At 41.9% G+C, this 22,741-nt stretch overlaps 3 protein-coding genes across 10 annotated transcripts in view; all 3 read left to right on the top strand.

Moving 5' to 3' along the window:
- The first annotated feature begins 10,546 nt into the window (after positions 1–10,546).
- On the top strand, positions 10,547–12,528 carry LOC308128626 (homeobox protein MSH-C-like). 2 transcript variants are annotated; one of them, XR_013936578.1, is made up of 3 exons: positions 10,547–11,019; positions 11,522–12,169; positions 12,273–12,528. XR_013936578.1 is itself a non-coding variant. In XM_080494257.1 (2 exons), the coding sequence occupies exons 1-2, from the start codon at positions 10,599–10,601 to the stop codon at positions 11,932–11,934; spliced, it is 834 nt and encodes a 277-aa protein (XP_080350383.1). In that variant the 5' UTR covers positions 10,547–10,598; the 3' UTR covers positions 11,935–12,528. The 2 variants fall into 2 exon arrangements, 1 of the variants encoding a protein (XP_080350383.1); XM_080494257.1 differs by having other exon boundaries at positions 11,522–12,528.
- Positions 12,529–14,255: 1,727 nt separating this feature from the next.
- On the top strand, positions 14,256–18,397 carry atp5pd (ATP synthase peripheral stalk subunit d). Its single transcript, XM_080521195.1, has 6 exons — positions 14,256–14,341; positions 15,700–15,826; positions 16,909–17,005; positions 17,814–17,885; positions 18,048–18,110; positions 18,216–18,397. The coding sequence occupies exons 2-6, from the start codon at positions 15,705–15,707 to the stop codon at positions 18,345–18,347; spliced, it is 486 nt and encodes a 161-aa protein (XP_080377321.1). The 5' UTR covers positions 14,256–14,341; positions 15,700–15,704; the 3' UTR covers positions 18,348–18,397.
- Positions 18,398–19,463: 1,066 nt separating this feature from the next.
- The window catches only part of pnpla6 (patatin-like phospholipase domain containing 6), a 54,718-nt gene continuing 51,440 nt past the window's right edge, over positions 19,464–22,741 (top strand). For 5 of the 7 annotated variants that reach the window (XM_080520304.1, XM_080520300.1, XM_080520302.1 and 2 more), the window contains exon 1: positions 19,464–19,509. The gene's annotated coding sequence lies outside the window, so the exon portion shown is untranslated. Of the gene's footprint in view, positions 19,510–19,533; positions 19,635–22,741 lie in introns of those variants that run through there. The other 2 variants (XM_080520299.1, XM_080520301.1) reach the window with 2 other exon arrangements.

The raw sequence follows: 22,741 nt of genomic DNA, 5'->3' as shown, positions 1-22,741 counted from the left end.
AAGAGGAAAAAAAATGTTTAGTTAAGTCAAGCTTCAGTCATCGGCTGAAAGTAAGCGGCTGCTGGAGATGAGAGACAAAGGCAGTTTTGTGCAGAGCGCTGGATGAGGCTCCCCTGTCATTCTCAGTTTATCATGGGAAAATTGTGTTTGTTATCGACGATGGCTTTCAAGAAGCACCACAAGCAATGAGGAAATATGACTACAAGGAGATAAAGCCTCAAAATAATGCACACTGTTCTTCCCTCCCTCTGATGTTAAATTAAGAGCACATTTTAAAAGTCAGATATGATTAAAAGCTGATGCAGACATTTGATCTCAGCCGGTTTTCCCCTGGTTCCCAGTGGCAACTCACCGACGGAGCATTAGAAGTGTTCTCATTTCTTCATCAAGTAAGTCATTCCTTTTTTCCCCTCATGGCTCAGGTATTCACACTCCGCCTTCAATTATCGTTATATAAACTAATCTAGAACATATAATAACGCACATGATCCAGCCAATGGCTCTCTCATGCAGAGTACAAAGAAATCTCAAAGAAAGTTGAGTTCTTCACTGCTTCTGCAGCCAACGCTCAGCCGGGTGTAGCTACAGCTAGTTATTTGTCTCATTACCTGCAGTTTGTATCCCATTAAACCAGACACTTAATGACCCCACAGACAAGCAAATTACAGCGTTAATATTGCAAACCTTAATTAGACTTTACTAGCTGCCTTGAGTTTTGGAAAAGTTATTTTAAAATTTTAGTTTTCCAAAGACTGCAGCTTCACATGGCAGCTTTACACATCCCACAACTGGTCAATAATCCCATTTGCTTCATTTGGAGGGCTTTTCCCCCTCACCACTGCTGAATTGCCCAACATCATGATGTAATTTGGGTTTTTTTAATCACCGTTTTAGCAGTTACAGCGCAGCTGTCCGATTTCCTGCAACAAAAGTGTGTAGCACCATTAGTGTGAGTAATTCTGCACAGCAGGGCTCCAGTTGTGGATGTGATCGGACCAGGAGAAAACAACAAGCTTCACAATGGAAAACCTGAGCTAATGTCCCCGATTGTCCCACCTTATTGTGGTTGTTTTGTGGTGCAATTACATTCTTGAGACATTATGGGGGCGAAGTGCCCACAGATGGGATTGAGTCCCAGGGCTCTGTGGTTGTGTGCACATTTCTGCAGACTGGCGCTGTTTTTCAGGTGTGTTTAGTGTTCCTATAGCTTGTCATAAGGGAAACTGAAATGTGCGTCCCTTAAGATTTCCTAAATGGTTCTGGAGGAGTGCTGGAAAGTTATTGCAAGGTCAACGGTGACTCATGGAGCTGATGACGGTCCGCTGGGGAGCGCCATGTGGTGCGGCGCTGGGATCCTTCGCTACTGTGTCATTGTTACATTAAGAGATGTCAAGGTCAGACTTTTTAAGTGCTTCAACAAAGAATCTCCTATTCTCTCTGTCTCTGCCGACCAGCACCACTCATTCCGTGGGCCGGCGAGCACCAAGAGTTCAGTGTGTTTTTACATAAACCCAGTGCCATATGCCTGACAACATGGAGACTAGTGCTGCGCCGCCTTTCAGTCCAAACCAGAAGTCAAACAAGCAAAGTCACGCAGCAGGTCAGATATTGGGAATCCTGCACTTAGAGAGTAAAAAGTCAAACAGAGAGAAATCTTGTCCTGTTTTAAGCTGTGTCTTATATAAACGTAGCTGGGGTGATATCTGATGAAATAGATCAAAATTACATTATTGGCTTTTATAGCCCACTGAAAACATAGCCCAAAGGTATGCTGTTTGGCAGAGAGCAGCTCGTAATATGTCTAAGAATTGTTACCATCTGGCTTGACTGCAGGGAATGCTTCTCTCTTAAAAACCTCAAAGTCAAAATGATACAAGCAGAACACAGCATTCATAACCAGGTTGGCTTTATATGGACGCCTGTCCACACTGATTTGGCTCCATGGAGTCTTGAAGATAACACGGGTTATTGGAAGGAATCTTTTTTCTTTTTCTCCTGAAAGTGGATTTCACCACTGCTGCAAGATCCAAATGCCATTTAAAGAATGACTGCTTGTTTAAGTGTGTGGTGTTCTTTAGTGAAACTTGTTAGTTTCTCAGTGAAAACGGACTCATGATCATCCTTTTACTTCTGACATGTTGAAGACAAGGAAAGAAGTAGAGCACAGTTATCACTGTCATCGTTATTAACACACACTACATGCACACGCACACACACACACACACACATACACACACACACACATACACACACACACACACACACACACACACACACACACACACACACACACACACACACACACACACACACACACACACTAATACATACAGATAAAAGTTACCCATCGCTTTTCAAGCCTTTTTTCCGAGCTACACCCTTCGAATTGCACTCCTGTATACAGTTTCAGCCCACATTACCATATTATGAGATTACAATGTCAATGTAAGAATTGTGACAATTACAGTAAGTGGTGGAGTAATTTTCAGCATTAAATGGGGTGTTTGTGAGCTACGTTGCCGTATAGTTCCACGGCCTGTCACAGGCTAAAAGGTGGAGACATTCTCATGTGTACAACAAGGCGAGCACGAACACCAGTGTGTGTGTGTGTGGGTGTGTGTGTGTGTGTGTGTGTGTGCGTGCGTGTGTGTGTGTGTGCGTGCGTGCGTGCGTGCGTGCGTGCGTGCGTGCGTGCGTGCGTTCGAGGCCTGTACCATAAGAAACATGAGTCCCTGTTTAGAAGTGGGGGAGTGTGTGTGTGTGTGTGGGGGGGGGGGGGGGGGGGGGGGGGGGTGCTCTTTTCTCAATGCCCCCTTGACCTGTCACTATTGATGATGTGTGTATGTGCGCGGTTTGATGTATGTGCATGCGCGTGCGTGAGAGTGTGTGAGAACCCAGTAGACACGGAGGATGGGGGGGTGGGGGTGCGGGGGACAGCCTCCTCCTCCCCTGCTGCCGATATCCTCTAATGCCACCACTCTCCCACCGCTCGGAACCCCCCCACCCCCGGCGCCCTGGTATTCGAGAGAAAGCTGTTGTTAATAAAAAAGTTTTCAAAGAATGGGATGAAAAGGGAGGTGAAATTGAGCGGCCCTGACCATATTATTTCTTCTCCGTATGGGAGCTGGCCTCTCGCGGTCTCTCCGACGCTCTCGGACCAGGAGGGGGTCGCTAGCTTGGTGACCATTACTGCCCTCGAGCCAAAGCAAATGATTTGCCTCTCTGAGGCTTCAAAGGGGAGCAATTACACTTAAGTAACCAAATGAATAGATAACCCAGCTTGGCAGCAGTTTGGGGGAAACAGTGGAAGCCTTTGAGGGAAGAGGCACCACACCTCAGGAGTAATATGTAACAGCTCGCATCTCAGAGAAGAGGGAAAAAGGGAGTAGAAGAAAATAAACAAGTGGATATTCTGCCACTGAATTCAGAGGGGGAAAGGTGCTGAAACCATCCCAAACCAAAACAATAGCATCACTGAGAGTGGTTCACCAGTCCAGCCCACAGCTTTTAGAGTAATTGTTGCCTTACTAAAATAGAGACTCAACCACCAGCCACTTTGGCTGGCATGTCATCCAAAAATAATGTTGTATTCAGCATCATATTTTGGTAAATTTGGGAGAAATCAGATGTCAAATTAAAAAATGTTTTCATGCTCCCAAAATATGATGTGTTCCATTGTTTTAGTTTCAGTCAGTTGTTTATTTGAGATGAAAGGTGAATTTTAATATCACAGATGTCTGTTTGCTTGTGTTTATTTGTTGGTGTTTGATATACAATCAGCATAAATAAATGCATCAAACAGAACTCAAAGTGCTTCAGGGACGGACAATGCTAAGGCAAAATATAAATCATGCCGATGCTAAATCAAGCTATGTGTGTCGCACAATGAATAACAATTCCTATCTGGAGAGTGGTCTATTGCCCTCCTGTGAGTTGCACACACATCCAGTCACCCTCTGCCCGCTGCTGAGAGACTGGAGAAAGGCTCTATTGAGTGAAGTGGAGACTGGGAGTTTGGTAGGGGAGCTCACCTGTGGAGAGGAGTCTCGCTGCATAGAAGGCCCAACAGCTGCCGGGGTTGTAAGTCTAGGCACCTAGCAGAGACACAGAATGGGAAATGCAAGAAGCTCTTTCAATGCACTGCCACTTAGTAACAGAAGACATGTGCCAAACTTGCAGAATGAGAATGAAAACTCCCCCTTCGGAGTTCACTAAATATCAGCAGCGACTCTCTTTTTATCTCCTCCCCTCTCCTCCCTCCTCTCCTCTTTCTTTTCTCCTTCTCCTTTAGTCTATTATAATTCCTCCATAAAAGAACAATGGTTGACTGAAAGACCCCCAAACCACAGAGATATACCAACAATCGACGGGGAGATGGAAGGAGGGGGGCACTCGGCTGAAGTGTGGAAGCCATCAATTACTGAGGGCCTAAAGTTAACATCCCAGCAGGATATGGGCATTAGAATGCAGATATAAGCTGGCTATGGGCGGCAGATGCCGAGCGGAGCGGTCAAAAGAGCATCTCCGGCTCATGAGAGGACATATGCAGAGTGGGAGACTCTCGCCTCCGCTGCCTCTCCATGGAATCCACAGAAGAATAGAAAATTAAATTGAATGATGATTGCAGGAGAGGCTTAAAAGACCCATTGTGTGCAGCTACGTGGAATTATGTGTTTAAAATGTAACAAATAACTGCCATCTCATACAATGCACGGCGATACCACGGCGCAGTCTCCATAAATCTGGAAGAGTTGAGTTGAGTTCAGCTCTTCAACAAGTGCCCTGCGTACCTTCAGAGCTCCAGTCGGGTCACAAACACACCGTGATTCCTCCGCGAGTACCATCCTAACAGTGTTTTTCCCCTCCTCTATTCTCGTTGGTCAGAAAGACTCAGTCCTGCAGGCTTCCTCACGCTGTTAGTTTACAGGAGCCTGCAGCCGACCTTCACATTCTGACGATGGAATTGTGTTTAACAGGCTCATTAAGCAACAGCAGAACCCCGTATACTTTCCGGAGAAAGAGATAAAAGGTGGGATGAAGAAATGCAGCAAAGTGTTAAATTATAGTTTTGAGGCTCTATCAGGTTGTTTGTGTTTACTACATCAGTTTGTTTTGGAATTGGGGAGGAGTAAGAGGAGGAGGAGCAGGAGGAGGAGGAGAGGCTGCAAAGTCGCTGCTCTGGATCTTCTGAGAACAATCCGGCTGCTCGGTAGCAGCCCTATTCATGCTTATTTATCTGAAAGGGACCCCGCTTTTTTCACTTCCACCCTCGCTATTGTTCCAGTTCTCATGGAGAGGACTTTGAAATTGTAATCTCAGGATATTCAGACACACACATTGGTTCTAACCTTTGCTTCCTGCAATAGCATCATTACTATGAGACAAGCGCTGCCAGCTTCAATCGACAGTGTAATCAAGCACATTTCACTTAAGTTGTTGTTCTTAAGTGAAATGTTCAACATTTTATTGACCTATAAAGATTTATATTAACAGTTACATTTAAAACAGGTTTTATGGAAATACATGAAATAAAATATATTTGCTGGATTGAAAGGAGTTGAAACTGTATTTTGAAATAGATTACATGTGGTCTCAAATGCAAGAAATGTTTCTTAAATATACCAAAATATGAATTTAAAATAAATATAATGGAAAATAATTTCTATCAGGAAATCTGCTTCATGGATTTCTGCTTTTAGTTTTTTTGGTTGTTTTTTTTTTTTTTAATAGAATGCCTTAATAAAAAAAAAACTCAATAAAAAGAATACTTTTTATTACCCTAAGCTTGTCATTTAGCTCGTGCAAAAAAACTCACATATATTTATGCTATTACACTGTGGAGATATATATATATATATATTCATTTATTTATATCCTGTTTAAATAACAGCTAAAACTTTATTTTATGACATGATGAAACCAAAAGTACCAAAAGTATTATCTTTGCCAAATTGCTGTAATTTATACAATAGTCACTGGTTTGGGCCTTGCTGAGTTTTAAAGCTAGCAATAAAAGACAAAATTGATGCAGCTGCCTTTTTAAAAAAGTTTTTTTTTGGGGGGGGGGGGTTCTTCTCCTCAGATACACTGCACCACAGGTTTAGCTGCTAAGAATCTATGAGACTGTGGCAACATTCCTGGGTTTGTGAATGAGACCACAGAGTAGCCACAGTCCCAAGTGCTCAGCCTCACTCATCCACTCACATTGTCTCTCGACTTTCCTCAAGAATGTGGATTTCTATGACCGATGGCAAGCCAGACAAAACTGCCAACTGCATTGTCACTTCTTGTTGTTTTTCTCCCAAACAATCCTTATTGGCAGCAGAGTTCAGGAGGAATCCTCTCCATGTTCATCCAGACACCAGAGAGGCACACAGCCTCAGCTGTGCTTCATGACAAAATCCCAGCTGATATCTGCGCTTGAACAAATGTTAGCTGAAAGCTGAGTTCAAAATGCAAATTCCGCCACCAGCAACAAAGAAATGCCGGTTTGAGTGAGAACTGCAGGATGCTCAATGCCTTGATTGCTTTTTTACAGTCCAAAAGAGAGGCCATGATGAAGGCAATTTGCTTCCCTCACATCGGCACGGCAAGAATCCTTCCCTCATTACCCGACATTCAAACACAGGGCATTCTGACGCCACAAGAGGAAGTGGCTTTGGCAGAAAATGTCAAACCAGCGTTTAAGTGCAGGATTGAAGCTGGTCTGATGTGGACTGGATCAACTTGTTAAGTCAAATGAAAGGTCAAAGTTATTTTCCAGAGCCACATAAATAACTTCTTTTTAAAATGCTGTGAAACAGAGAGTGGCCTCCCTCATGGAGGGTGAATATGTGGAAGTGTCAATAGAAGTAGATGTAACACAGCAGTTGTTGTATAATTATATATATTTTTTAAATATGTAAATGATAGCCCCCGCCCCTCATAGTTGGTCTGGTTAAATCCTGACCTTCGGTGTTTTGGGTCCTGGGTTGCAGAAGCAGTGTATGTAAACACTCAGTTCTGTGAGTGGTAGAGTCTTGCTTTTCACTTTTCACTTTTGTTCATAAAGGTGATGACTGCTACACTGAGTTTATGTCTGTCTGGTTTTAGCACTACAGTCCACCTCTCTTCCACGGATGAGGGCGAGTCCGGACTTGCTGTGAGGGTGCACTCACGTGTCGCCGTCTCCTCTGCAGCCTGTCACATCGGCAGAGTGTCAATCTATCTGGTGGAGCTGCAGGTCTTGGAGCCTCGGTCGACGCGTCTCACAGGGATTAGGTTCCATGGCTCGCTCACTCCACTAAATGATCTGTTTGTTTGTCAGAGGTCTTCGCTACAGCAGGAAATTCACTTATTGTTGATGTAAGACGGACACCGGCTCACCTGGAAGCACAGAGAGCCGGAGTTTAGTAGCAGGCCAACCGAGAGGTGGCTTGGAACGAAAACATCATTAAAATCTTGCTTTGCGGGATCTCTGATCAAAAACATGTGATAAGAAATTCCCATGCAAAGTCTGTAGCCTCGAACAGTTTTTTTTCTCACGTAGCTCAATGTGCCAACACTTGGCCCTCGCACTCGATGACTTGGCTAAACGCTTTCATTGAGGCATGAGAGTAATGAGAAAATGGAACTATGCTCATGCATGTGAGGAGAAAAAAAGTTTTCATTTCTGGAGCCAGCTGAGGGGAAAGAGCTTCCCATTGCACTTGAATCAACTTTGAGAAGTAGATCTGCTTTCAAACTCACTCACGTCTCCTGACACACTTCACTCGGCTGCATGCTGTTACAGAAATGTCTTTTGGGGTAAAGGAGAAGGGGTCCGCGGATCAATATACTGGCCCAAACTCCAGGGGTCGGGGTGGCCACTGTACTTCTGCAGGCTTATCTCTGCATGTCCCTGTATCAGGTGAATCTCTACAGGAGTGTGTGCCCTCCACGGCCGGACTCCCGCCCCTGGCATGGCAGTATGGAGATGAGATACAGGAGAGGGGTACACATTTTGTTGAGATTTAAACACAAACCAGCTGGGTGACGAGAGGCCACGGTGTGTGAGGAGACAGAGTGCCGGTTTCACCAAATAGGAAATGAGGGAGTGGACTCAACATCAGGATTTACTCACGCTGGGGAATGGACCAAAACGCCGTGCCGGGAGGGGTGGATGGCCGTTTACACCTGAGGGCTTTCAAAAGGGCAAATCATCAGTGATAATGAACTTTGTCCGTCAAAGAATTGTCTGTTCTTTGTTGTTCTGGATGAAAAAAACTAAGCCAGCAGCTAATTGAAAGTATGGCAGATGCATGACAGTCAGATGTGAGATGCAGCTGTGAAACACAAGATGGGTCTTGTGGTTGCTGAACAAGGCAAATCTAATGGGTTAATCATTCATTGTTTCATGCAATTGAACAATTAGTCATGACAAGTGTGAATGGAGTGAGTAAGAGGTTGAAGGGTTTAAGAAGTAGTCTCATTTATCTTCTCACTAATCCACTTTTTGATGGTGTTGATGTCTGCAGAGGGTCTGGAGGCCACATCAAGCAGCCGACACATTGAAAAGATGCCTGCTTGGAGAAGTTAAATGAGTAGCATGAACAGCAATGAGGGATTTATTGCAGAGCTGTGAGCAATGATGAAAATACCTGGCTACTTGCAGTTTAAACCATCTAAGCAGACATTCACACTGGAATTCAGAATACAATTAGGTAGGTGTACTTTGTTTAATTTATTTATTCTTCAAATTCAGTATCAGTCCTCAATCTCACATCATCACACCTGAAAATACATTGCTGCAGAAAGGTGGTTTATAGTTTTTATTTATTCATTCATTTATTTATTTGTTTGTTTGTTTGTTTGTTTGTTTATTTATTTGTTTATTTATTTAAAGGTTTGGGGGAATAATAAAAAAAAGATAACTGAATCAAGACATCTTGGTGGGATAATACTTACCTGACAGGTTGAAAGAAGATTAGCAGACAAGTCATGGAGATTTATCCTTTTAGAGACTTTTTTATCTTTTTTTTTTTTTTTTATCTCATGTGGTTTATCATTAATTTTTCTGGTTTTATTTTGCAGGTCTGACATCTCCCTGTCCCCTGCTTAATTGTTTCCTTGACAGATCATTGTTATGGACAATTTATCAATCGATTAAATGCATGGATGAATGAAAATGTACAAGAGGAAGCTGCAAATGAATTACCCCTTGCTGGTTAAAGTTGCCTGACCTCAACCGAAGACAACAACATACTAAAAATGCGTATCATTGTTAAAACATAAATCTAAGCATGTCTTAAATAATGATAATAAAAACATATATATGTTCAAGCAACAAACTAATTATTAATGATATGAAAATAAATACAGTTTCGTTGTATGAAGGGCATCAGTCAACTTTTGCAATTCTGCCTATAGATATTTTGCTGATAATTTACAGGATTTTTAATTACAACTCAAAATCTTTACACTGTGAATGACACTTAAACGAAGATATCTAAATATTGTTATCTTGGGTTTTCACTCATAAGCCAGAAAGGCTCATTTTCCCAGTTAACCCAGTTTAGGTTCAGACTACTTATCATTGAGTTCTCACCTAAACGCATTTCCCAGCTCGGAGTTAAAAGCCCTACCGGAGATTTTAAATTAGAACATTTAAATTAGTCGAAATGAAATGAATTGAACGCCATTCGTCTTGACCGAGACTTCAAACAGTGAACTGTCGGTCCTTGCAGCTCCATGCATTGGACTATGAGATATTTGGAGGACAATTGGTTAAGTGGAGTTAACCATTGCCCGTTTCTCTCCGAGGTATCTTCCTTTTTGATCCTGCCGAGGCTGGCGCCTTGCAACACACAACTTGTCTGGCTTATTAAATAGTATGACCTGGAGAAAGAAAACGCCTGTTGCTTTTCAACCGCGTCCATTGTGCAGGAGAAGAGCTCATGACAGCCCTTAAATTGCTGTAATGCTGTGTGACCAACAGTCATCCCTAATCATCTATTCTACTGGTTGCGCACGTTTTTTTTTTTTTTATGAATACATATTTTTTTTCTCTTTTTAAATATCTTGTATTACATTCACACCTCTTCATAATGGCTTTCTCCTCTATTATATTATTCTTGCAATTCTTTTTTTCTAACTTTTTCTGGATTTTCATCTTTGTTTGGTCTTACAGCGTTTAAACTGTGTTGTTGACTGCAGTTCAGGTCCAGTTTTATTAACTGGAAGGAATTGTGTGGACGGAACTGCACTTAATGGATGTAAATGGTCAAGAGAGCCCTCCCCACTGGTTAATTGCGCTAAAATTGGTCTAAGCGACTTTGTGAGAGCCATCAATAGACCTGCGCAGCATGTGGTCAGTATGATTTACGTCTCCGTCCTTTCAAAGGCCTCTTGATGTCCTCTGGGCAGCAGGCCAATCAAACCTGCACTCAGAGACGTCACGAGACCGAACTGACGAGCTGATTGGTGGAAGCGGGGAGGGGGAACAGCCCCTGTCCTTTTATAGACGACTCCGTCCAGTGCGTAAAAGCTGCCGGGCACCGCTGACAGCGCAAAGACGCAAGTTGGACACCGTACACACCTCAGCTGCACGCAATTCCTCCGAGTGGGCCACACAGAGGTGCATGGCCCCGTACCCTTGTATCATGATGAATCCTGTACAGGGGTCGACGTCTCAGGACATCGAGCAGCTTCGCCATAAGGATGAAACGGATACAGACGGCGAGGAGCCGCAGCCTACAGACATGACAACCGAGAACGGATACAAACACCAGCGGAGCAGCCTCCCGTTCAGCGTGGAATCGCTGATTTCCAAGAAGACTACCTGTCGGACTTCTTATTCTCCGTCAGATTTGGCTCTGGCGCTGCCGAAGGCTGTTGTGGGACATGGCGCGCAGTTCTCTCCAAGGACTTTTTACGCAGAGAGGAAGGCATCAGCGGAGAACTCACAGACTGTTTCCAGTAACTCCAGCGAAGACGGTGCGCAGTGTTGTGAGAAAGATCAGAGCACTTGGTTCCAGTCGTCTTCCTTCTCCACACCTCCGCGTAAGTCTGCAACTCCGCTGTTTATCACACACGAAAACACCGCATTTATTCGTCATCTCTGCAAATAATCAGCGCTACCGAATGTCGACGTTAAATCCTTTTAGACGCTTATATGAAATGATGATGCCTTGCTCGGCCGCAATTGGATTTCACCCGAGAGGTCTGTTTTTCACCTGTATATACTACAAATAAACAATACCAAGGCATTTTTCCATTGCGCATGTGAAACCGTTATTAGTTGTCTCTTCTTTTCAGATTTTTATTTCATTATTTTCATTTGAATTAAGTATTTTAAAAATACGAATTGAGCCTGACAGTGTGTATAAATAATACGGGTTATATCTGTAGTGTAAGTCTCCTTTCACATGTCAATACAACCGTGTCAAAAGCATATTCATCATTTTTATGAATACCTTCAGACGTCATGCAGCGTCAGTTTAACTTCATCTTGATATAATCTCACTTGTCCTTTTTTGTTTTTAATTTTTAATTTTTTGAACAGGGAGCTCAAGTCCCACTCCGTGTACTCTAAGGAAACATAAAAACAACAGGAAACCTCGCACGCCCTTCACTACCTCCCAGCTGCTGGCTCTGGAGCGCAAGTTTCGCCAGAAGCAGTACCTCTCCATCGCCGAGAGAGCCGAGTTCTCCAACTCTCTCAACTTAACGGAGACTCAGGTCAAAATCTGGTTTCAGAACAGGAGGGCCAAGGCCAAGAGACTGCAGGAGGCCGAGCTGGAAAAGTTTAAACTGGCCTCCAAGCCCGTGCTGCCAGCCTTCGCGCTCCCGTTCCCTCTCGGAGCGCACGTGGGTTCTCCGACCTGGGGTCCGTCAAACGCCTTCCCGAGACCCAGCCTGCAGGTCCCGGGACTCTTCAGTGGACCCGTCACCTACGGAATGTACTATTTGTCCTAGTTGGTCTCTGAGTGCGCATGCATGTGTGCGTAAATGTATGTGATCATGGATGCGATACATGCTGCAACTTTCGGCGCCAGACTCAGAAAGCCCGATTTGTATTTACAGACTGGGCGTTTAGACTTTCCTTAAAGTCCAGAACTGAAAACGACTAAAAGACGGGACGTACTAAAAACGTGTGCCTAAATGGAAACAAAAAACGTCCTGTTGCTCTTCACATTTTATGTCCAGTTGTGTGAGTTTTGCACTCACAGACTTTAAGTTTGCAGACAAAAGTCCAGACGTACATTTGAGGTTTTTAACCGACTTGCCTTAAATATATCCTTCCATCTCTTCAGGTTCTCCTCCGAGGTCGAAAGTGGACTTTAGACTTGTGTCTGGACCTGAAAGCAATAACCCACTGAAGCGGAGTAAGAGTCAATAAAAGCAACAGAAAAGTATTTAATCGGTGTCAGTGCCTTAAGACCACGCAGTGTGTTCTCTTTAGTATGACTTGAAATATTTCTCTTCATTCTACAGTGACTGCTTTGTACCACATTTGGGTAATATCGCAGGTTCCCGGAGTTGCTGTATTAAAGTTTGTATTTCCTCACAGCAGACCTTGTCATGATTTCTATCTTCTGGAAAATAAGGGACATATTCTATTTTAAGAGAAAACACGCATTGGTCATTTTTACTCTCACAATGTGGCTTTTGCCTTCTCTGAGGAATATTGCTGTAAATGTAAATACAATCTGTAGTGTTCAGAAAGCCCTGCGGCCTCATTTGAAAAGCAGGAAAAGTGGTATTTATTGAACATCTTTGTATCTGTACTGTGTACATACATCATTCTATCTTCAGTTACTTCTAAAAACTGTTAGTAAATAAACATTATTCAAGACCTGAAACTGGTGGAGTCATTTAATTACATTTTCTCACCGCTGTTCATTTTCAGTGCATATGATAGCTTGTTTTTCAAGCGTGTGTGATCAAATCGAGTTATTCAGATATATATAACAGACTGATCAGGGAATTGAAAGACAGAATAAAGAAGCGAATCAGCCAAGGACATTTTCTCTGGTTTGTTAGTGCAATGCCATTAGCGCAAATTACGCAGCCAAGCACTCGGACTGTTTGCATCTTTAATTTAAGGTATAATTCAGAAATATAAACTGGTGTTGTCCAAAATCGCATTTTGGTATATTGTCTGATCGAGAATATTTATATATATATATATATATATATATATATATATATATATATATATATATATATATATATATATATATATATATATATATATATATATATATATATATATATATATATATATATATATATATATATATATATATATATATATATTTATTATCCGAATAAACTGCGATCACTGCGTATGGTGATTGTAATGTTAACGATGCAGGTTACATCCTCTGGAAATTGTTATTTGCGTTATATTTGCAACTCAAAGGAAGAAATACTTGGTTTGCTTTGGAATATAACAAGATAATATATGTATATTAAACCGACGTATTAGAGTGGGTTTCGTAATTATATGTAATTTTGAGGGGGGTTCGTAATTATAAGTAATTTTACTTTTTACTTCAATTAAAAAAATATTTTATCACCATAATAGGCTCTTTTTACAAAGTAGATCTTTTTTTTAAAATTTAATTTAACTTATTTTTAGGTTTTTGCCACCGATAATATAAAACGTGTTAAGAAGTCCAAACAACAATTTAATTGTATAATAAGCACAATCTCTACAGACCGATCATAAAGAATAGTTTAAATTAATCTAATGCATTTTCTAGGGTTCTGCTCAACTAAAGACATGTCAATCGGACTTTTGCATTAGAATCAAATGCTCACTTTATATGCTATTTATTTTGTTTTTAAGCTGTGCATTAGAATCAAATGCACACCTTAAAAACAAAATAAATAGTTTGATGGGGATTTGAGATGCATTTATTGTTTATTCCCCATACTTGTTGCAGAAGGCACACCATAGTTTGAATTCTATATGATGTGACAAGCATAGATTCAATAAAATATTTCTACACAAAAGTGATTGCATAAACAACTCAAAAGTTAAGATTTTTGTTCTCATTATTTGGTGATTTTTTTTTTGCCTCAGAGAAACAGCGTTTTCCTCCAGAGTAAAATCGCTCAAACAACACCGATAATTAAATTCAGTTATTTATTACTCGATCACGTTTTAAGCTCATCGCTGCATATTTACGTTTAAAGCGGACAAAATGTGTGAAATCATTTGAAGGTTTTCGGCACATAAATGAAGTCTGTGTCGCTGGCTGCTTATGCTCCGTCTGTCCAGCAGGGGGCGGCGGCGCCTCTCGGCTGCTCCTGCTGTGTTTCGAAGAAGGCTCATTTCCGGCGTTCCATCCTGTCAGTCAGCTGGAGCAACGAGGTGAGTACACACCCGGAGCAGGACTCTCAAATAACTTGTTTAAATGGCTTAAATGATCACTTGTGCGCTTATCACATGCATAAATGATAACAAATGTTCGCTTTGAACTTATCTCAGAGCCCGTGTTTTGAGAAAGTATCGACGTTAAAGACGGGAGACTCTGACCTTGGCTAGCAGGCTAACGTTAGCTGCTTCTGCAGAACAAAATGTCAAGGACGCTGTCTGAATGCTTCTTCGCAAATCTTCTTAAATTGTATATTAAAGTATGTAATATCCCCCCACAATATTCAAGCATATGGCAAGAACTCCTAATTTAAAGTCTCCGTGAACACCCGCTACATTTACGATTGTTCGCCATTGTGATTCATCCTATAAATGAACGTCTTCTCACGGCTCACAAGTCCCCGTGCTCAGGTCGAATAAGCGAATTAAATTCCAAACTATGTGCTTCTAATTCGTCATCCACCATTTAAACTGTGGCCAAATGTCTCTTGGTATAGATAAAATGGTTTATATTTCCCCTCATTGATTTATAGTAACCACTCCACTTTTAGTTTTAAGTTCTTAAACGCGTTTTGTTGCAATGAAGTGTTTTGCGGGTGATCCGAGGGAACCTGCATGTATCCTGTACATATTGTTAATCACTCTAAAGGTCGCCCTCAATGACGAAGAGTCTTACTGCTTTGACATGTGGAAACAATCCTTGCATGTAATCTCACCACATAGGAACAGATCCAGTTTTTCACCCATACCTGTGTGAAACTATTGTAAACAAAGCTGCAATCAACAGTTACTCCCATCACTATTATCAAACAATAATTTTTCATTTTAATGGAATTATAGACCACTATGGCAACAACATTTTATGTTAATTGTCCCAAATGGAATAAAGGTATGCGTATATTTCAACACTTGTGCAACAAGAGTCTAATAAATTTTGCTTTGAAAAGTTCCAAACAATTTATTGAAGTAGTTGCCAGTTGTCTAAGAAATGATTGTCGCTCTGGATAGAAGCTCATATGCTATGGTAGCAGTTTGTCATTATCCAGAATCAGCAGCAGCTCCAATAATGGCTGGAACTATTTAGACAAAAAGAATTAACAAGTCCTGTCAACAAGCAAACTATGTTCATATGAACTTTTTGGCCATCAGGTCAAATTCCAAAGCAGTCCTCTTATGTCCAACTCTATGCTCTCATATTTAAAAGTGTGTGTGTGAACACAATGGAGGGATTTTATTTTCTACCAGACACGTTTTTGGTTGAATCTAAGTGGTCGGCTTTGCATTCCAGGTGATTTTGATGTTTTTCATTGTGTGAAATTTCAAATTAAATAAGTTTGAATTATTATTTCGGACAGTCAAGATGGCAGGACGTCGTGTTGCCCTCAAGGCCATTGATTGGGTGGCATTCGCCGAGCGGGTTCCTCCCAACCAGAGAAGCATGTTCAACGCCCTCAAGACTCGCAGTGACGCCATCTCTGCCAAGTATGTCCTTCCCATAGCTGCAGTTTTGTGCAAATTGAATTTAGAATTGAGTTATCTGATGAAGCAATGCCAGTGAGAAGACGTATTGTCTTCTTGTGGATGATTAACTTAACTTTTCACACGTAACATGAAGATCTTTACACAGCGAGAGACATTAACAGGCATGGGCTGCATTGAAATGCTGTGGATAATCAAAATATGATATATGACTACACCAACGCTTTCACATGAACGATTGTTCAAGCTCTTGATGTGAGGAGTTGTTTATGTCCCCGAAAGAAGCCTTGCATGTAAAAATGTCGACATTTTGTATTTATTAAAAAAAATCTAGCTTTTTCCCTAATTTCTTAGATTGCAATCCTGTTGACAGTATTTCACCAGAAGGCCAGAGGTTGAAATGCTGCTGGTTCCACGAGAATCAGCAGTTTTCTGGATTGTTTAATGGCATTAGGCTCACTAACGGCCTGCAGACCTTGGAGGGAATGTTCTGCGCACATTATTTTTAATTGTTCATTTTCAGTTAAAGATGTTGCTGAACAAAAATTAAGTACAGTTTTGTATGTGTTTGATTATGTTGATCAAATTGCTTTTTTCAATCATGCATGCAACCAGGGTTGGAATTACAACGTGGCTTTCGGGGGAGCCCTATTTTCCGATCAGACCTCTCAAGTTTGTAGAATAGGTATGCCTCATGTTGTTAGAGCTCCCCCTACATTTTTCAAATGAGGCTTTCAGGGGAGCCCAGCTCCCCTTAGCTCCCCCGTAATTCCAACTCTGCATGCAACCATTTCTACAGGAAATTGTGTTTGTTTGGAGAAGTTTTTTTTTTTTTTCAACTTCAGAGTTTTGAACATTAAATGTAAATTCTGGTATTTAAGTTACTTAGTAACACAAATTTACCTCATCTTTATTTTGTTTTCAGGATGTTTTTTCATGCAAGTTATTTGCGGCTCCAGTACTGCAGTTATGTACCCGTATGCTGAACATATCTCTTCTGACGATAGTGTTTTAATAGTCTTAGTTTGTTTGCTGCACCTTCATTATCATCCAGTTTCTAACACGGAGTGTCATGTTGTCACCAGGCTCGCTTCACTGCCAGAAGCTCCTTCAGCCATCGACTGGAGTCACTACAAGGCCGCGGTGGCCAAAGCCGGCATGGTTGATGACTTTGAGGCGAAGGTAAGGCTTTTTTTTTTTTCTTCTCCCCATCAGAATCAGCTTTATTGGCCAGATATGTTTAACACACAAGGTAGACTGTGCTCTCTTTGTACATAAGTAACATTAATAATAACAATAAACAAGTATTCAGAGGCTAAGTACTGCAGTGGTGAGTTGTGCAAAGGATGATGAGGTAAACATGAGGTAGTTACTGTTCAGTATTTACGTTGGAGTGTGCATAGATGATCATTTAAATGAAATAGTCCGTGTAGATGTACATTCAAAGTGACAGTTTTGTTCTACAGCAGCAGGTCTGACATTCTGACTAAGTGTGATGAAACATAAAAAGCTTTATCTCTTTTCACATTGCATAAATGAAACGTCGTTTCAAGATAAGTCTTGAAACGACGTAATAAATTATTAGTCCTATACAAATTTCTGATTGTATTTCAATCAGTCCCAACAACAGTTAATCCTTTTTGAAATCAAATAATCCTTTAGCCAAGAATTTTAGATTTTAGCAATGCTACACAAGATAAGATATGGATTTCACTGAGAAATGTAGTGTTACAGCAGCAAAGAAATATCAGAAGAAAATCACACAGTACAAAATTAAATTTGATAAAAATGTAAGAAATGATTCAAAAGAGCCAGTAACTTAAAGTAAGTCTGTAAACCAATAAAAAAAAAAAAACGAATATCATGTGGCGATGACACATTATTATTGCATCTCAATTTCTCATCTCGCTACAGTCTCAAAACGCTTCATGTCAGCAGGATGTAGACCCACATTCTTCAAAACAATGTTGAAATATTTCTCTCCTCACAGTTCAAAGCACTGCAGATCCCACAGCCTATTGACACACAGACAAGTGCCATCAACGCACAGGAGGCTGAGGCTGTAAGTGGCTCCATTTAACACATGAAAGCGTATTTATGTGGTAAATTAGAAATGTGCATGGATTGTGGAAATTTCATTGACAGACAATTCAAAGGTGAATACAATGTGTGGGGAAAGAACAGGTTGATGGGGTTGGGTCTTTACTTTGATCTTTTCTTACAGAACACAAACGCACTCGCCTACGTTGAAGAATCAAAGGCTCGCATCGGCCAGTATGAAAAAGAGGTGGGAGATAGTGGCCCTATTCTGACCATAGAATAACATTAATGACATTACTTTGTTTTAATACTTTACCATGTTGAATTTCAATTCTGCTTTTCCCGTCCTCAGCTGGATAAATTCAAGAACATGATCCCCTTCGATCAGATGACCATTGAGGACCTCAACGAGACCTTCCCCGAGACCAAGCTGGACAAGGCCAAACACCCCTACTGGCCCTACAAGCCCATTGCGGAATTGTAATCCGACTACTGGACACACCTCACAATAAAGATGATGTATTTTAAAAAGGATTTACTTGATGATTTGTGGAGAAATACAATGTGGTAAATGAGCTGTAGTAGTTTGGCAAGTTGCCGGTTTTGTCCACAAGGGAGCAGTGTTGTTTCAGTTTTACTTAAAGTAAAAGTTGAGTTGATGTGCAAAACAACTTTTCTTAGACTTGTAAACTGTTGCTACCTTTGGTTCAAGTGTTATGTAATCTGAGGCTTTTGTGTAAAACCATTAAATACTGACTACCTTCAGTTTAACTGGCAGGCATTCTGTCATGGCTGAAATCAAAATTCATTCATTAAAACATAGAGCCTCAACACAAGTTGATGAGTTCTTTTTACTGCTTGCTCATGTTATTATTTCTGAATGAGTTGACTGGATTCCTAGATATTCAGGTAAGTCGTCTTAAATTGTAAAAATGGTCTAGTTTACTCTGTGAAAGGATTCACATATCCTGTTTCCTGACAAAGAAAAAGAGACTGCATTAGTGTATTGACGAGGACTCGTGTCTCAGAATGTTCAAGGTTTGACTCTGACTTGGGTTCTGGGAGAATGTCTGTTTGCATTGGTTTTTATCCAGATGCTCCTACAAACAAGAAAACATGCTGTTGAAGTTCATTACTGAATAAATGAACACTTGTGTGTTTTCATGTCCAGGAAGTTTCTGCCTTTAGTTGGCAGATATCAAGTCCAGCAACACGATAATACAGGTGCAATAAAGCTATTCAGCAACGCCTTCAGAAAGTACATTCAAAACATCTAGTGTCCTAGAGAAAGGTGGGGCCCTAAAATATCCCTACCCTGGAACATGTAGTCCTATACTCCGGCCGTGTGTGTCCGCATGAGCAGGACAGCTTCCCCCGGTGGACTCCGCGTTCAGCTTCACTCCACGTCAATCACTGAAGTCATCCAATCACCGACGACATTGTTGTTTCTCTTAATAGTCATTGGATACTGGGTATTTATTGACATGACAGTAGGCGGGGATGTCAGACCTTGCGCTCTGATTGGTCCAGCCTTTCACGTTCCTGTCGTTGATTGGCCAGTGGTCGAGGAGGCGGGGCCTGATGAAATGATTTCCGTTGCACTTTACTTGACAGTCAGCCGCGATTGACGGGGCCCATCAGATCAGGTAAATATATATATTTCCCCCAAACATGGAATCTAAAATTTAAGGGCACGCCTTCAGCTTCGCTTCTTCGGCACACGACCTCGTAATTCTTCCGATGCTGGTCGAAAGAAACCAGAGACGCGCAGGTGGGTCAATAACGGGAGCGTTCGAGCTCCGTCATGTCGCAGCCGTGGAGGTCAAAATGGAACACTCGTCCACTCTCCTCTCCCTCTCTCCGCGGCATGCTACGACGCTCAGACGCTCAATTCCAGCGAAGCTCCGTCCGTAGCGTCGGCTGCTCGCTCCGCTCCCCTTCCAGACATTACAGGCTGGACCGGGGTCCTCTGCTCCGGACGCCGGGAAGATGCTTGTGTTATGATCGTATGAGGACCGGGACACTCAAAGGAGCGTCTCAGATGGTGGTAGATTGTTTCCCCGCCGGTGAAACACCGCGGTCGTTCACTCGTGTGAATATAAACAACGAGGCCTACTGCAATGTTGGTTTAACGTGAACACGACTGCGACAAAACACAGTGGTCCGCTCCGATCCGGTCGACCATCCTCCTGGGGGAAACCGGCTGTTTGCGGTTCATTGGAACCATTTCCCACCTGTCCGGTGTGTTTACAACACCACCACGCAGCCGTGCCCCGGGATCTGACCGGAGGGCAGAGGTTAGCCTAACCCTAACCCTAACCCTAACCCTAACCCTAACCCGCAGGGAAAAGCTGAGCTGCTCGCTTCACCCCGGTCACTCCTGACCGTCACCCCGGTCACTCCTGGCCTTCACCCCGGTCACTCCTGACCTCCACCCCGGTCACTCCTGACCTTCACCCCGGTCACTCCTGACCTTCACCCCGGTCACTCCTGACCGTCACTCCTGACCTCCACCCCGGTCACTCCTGACCTTCACCCCGGTCACTCCTGACCGTCACTCCTGACCGTCACCCCGGTCACTCCTGACCGTCACCCCGGTCACTCCTGACCGTCACTCCTGACCTCCACCCCGGTCACTCCTGACCTTCACCCCGGTCACTCCTGACCTTCACCCCGGTCACTCCTGACCGTCACCCCGGTCACTCCTGGCCTTCACCCCGGTCACTCCTGACCTCCACCCCGGTCACTCCTGACCTTCACCCCGGTCACTCCTGACCTTCACCCCGGTCACTCCTGACCTTCACCCCGGTCACTCCTGACCTGCTGCTGGCACCAGGGCTCAACACTCACTCTGGTTTTTTTTTTTTCATTAATGAATTGTCAAAACCAAAAAACAACGTTACACTGTGGCAAAGATAGAACAGCAAACAGCATGACATAATTATAGTTATATATATATATATATATATATATATAAGAGTTACTTTATGTCACACTACTAAGTGAGCACTTTAATATTTGCACTTTATGGTAGGGTTCTGGGAATAATTATTCTATCATCTTTGTCTTTGTTTTACCATATTGTTTTTATGGTTTTATGTGGGACAACAGATGGAAATTAGCCTTGTGCTAAATCTGGCATATTTACTGTGGCTTGACCATTAATATGCACTGTCCTGACCAAGGAAATGAATAAATTATATTGAATAGAAAAATAGAAAAGAAAAATCCCTGCTCAGAAACAATATATACATTGACAAGAGTACCCCATAATATATAAAAAAAATGAAAGACCTGAAGTTGCGTTGACTGAGAGAAATGTAAATTGAACATAACTATTACTGTGAAGTCATTCTTGACAAATATAGTAGGAACGGTTGCCACATCTTCTGAAGGGTTGTCGAGCTGAGAGAGAAGTTGTGTCATTCCTACGAGCCATCGGAAGCAAGAAACTTGACTTCAGGTCATCATAACCCAGATTACAGTGTGTAGAATCTAGTTTTTGTGGTGTGGCATCAGTCTGTCTTACACTTTCAACAACCAAATACATGTAAACTGAGGTGAGTTCACGGACCAATGTAGATACTAAAATATGAACCAATTGTTGTCATTTGTCCTCCAAACACTAAGAACACCTTTGTAGTTTTGGTTTTATGGCTTTTAATTCTTTTGCATGACCAGATAATCAATAGTCGTGTCCACAGTCTGCACTTGTTTTGTCTTTTTGAACATTTGAAGTGTGTATTCAGGTACCCGTGTATCAAGAAGTTATCCTCACACTACCGATAGTGTGAAGTGAAATATGCCACTTTGATTTAATCGGCATCAAAAATCACAACAGCTTCTGCGATTTGCAAATTGAGTCTGTGATTTGTTTTCTATTTAGTCAATTGTTTAATTACCAGAGTATAAATGTAGTGTGAAGTTAATTTGTAGTAGTTGTCCTTCTGTCCAACAAATTCCAACATTGCGATGCATTGCGTGGGGTGAAAACAGACACTGTGGTGTTGGTAGTCTGCACAGGTCTGACCCAGGACAGTGGAGTCAACACTTGCTCTGTTGTTCCAATAGTACAATGGTGGTGGGCCTGTGTGGAGGGAGGCACTGCGAGGAGGCCACAGCCTGGGTACCGGCTCATTCAAGGGACTGCAGGTCTGCGTCTCTGCTTATTGCTGCTGTTGCCAAACGTGTTGAAATGAGGACACACTGTGTGAAGCAAAGTGTCGTGTGGCAACAGGTTTCAGGCTCAGTCTCCTCTGGAAATGATGCAAAGCTCTGTTACAGTGGAAGTGACAGCTAAAAGTGTTTTTAAATCCTGCTTGAGTGACAACAGAATCATATATTACTAATTAGTCTTTCTTTTTATTGGTTTATCAAAAAGAAAAGACACTTTCGGATGAGGAAACTAACTTGTTGTGATAAATATGTGCCAGGGTTGTGTTGTTGGCTCAACATTAGAAAAATTACATATCACAAATTAGTCAGATAATGAGAATTAGACAGTTATTGCTATTTATACAGCTACATCGGAGATGTTCTTGTTACCATTAGTCTGCTGTACAAGAGAAGATTCATCTATTAAACAGAAAGGGATCAGTACGTTGACTACACAATATAAACACCGGAACATGTAGAGATTTACACCAATGTGCCAAAGTTCTATGCTGGGTAAGTTCTTACAACTTTTTACTTGCCCATACAAATTTTTAGTTGCCGAAGTTTAATGGAAATTTATAAGCATGGGTAATCTATGAATTCGACCAACGTAAGTTTTTACATAGAAACACTTGTAATTTCTTTAATAAACAAGATGTTGCAGTGAAATTCAGGGAAGGCATATCTCTTTATACTCTTCAATCTGAAGGAATAATAATCTAT

Source organism: Blennius ocellaris, assembly GCF_963422515.1.
Source record: "Blennius ocellaris genome assembly, chromosome: 3".
Taxonomy (NCBI): Eukaryota; Metazoa; Chordata; class Actinopteri; order Blenniiformes; family Blenniidae; genus Blennius; species Blennius ocellaris.
Note: the sequence above shows the minus strand (reverse complement) of the source record. Positions and strands in the feature narration are given on the sequence as shown.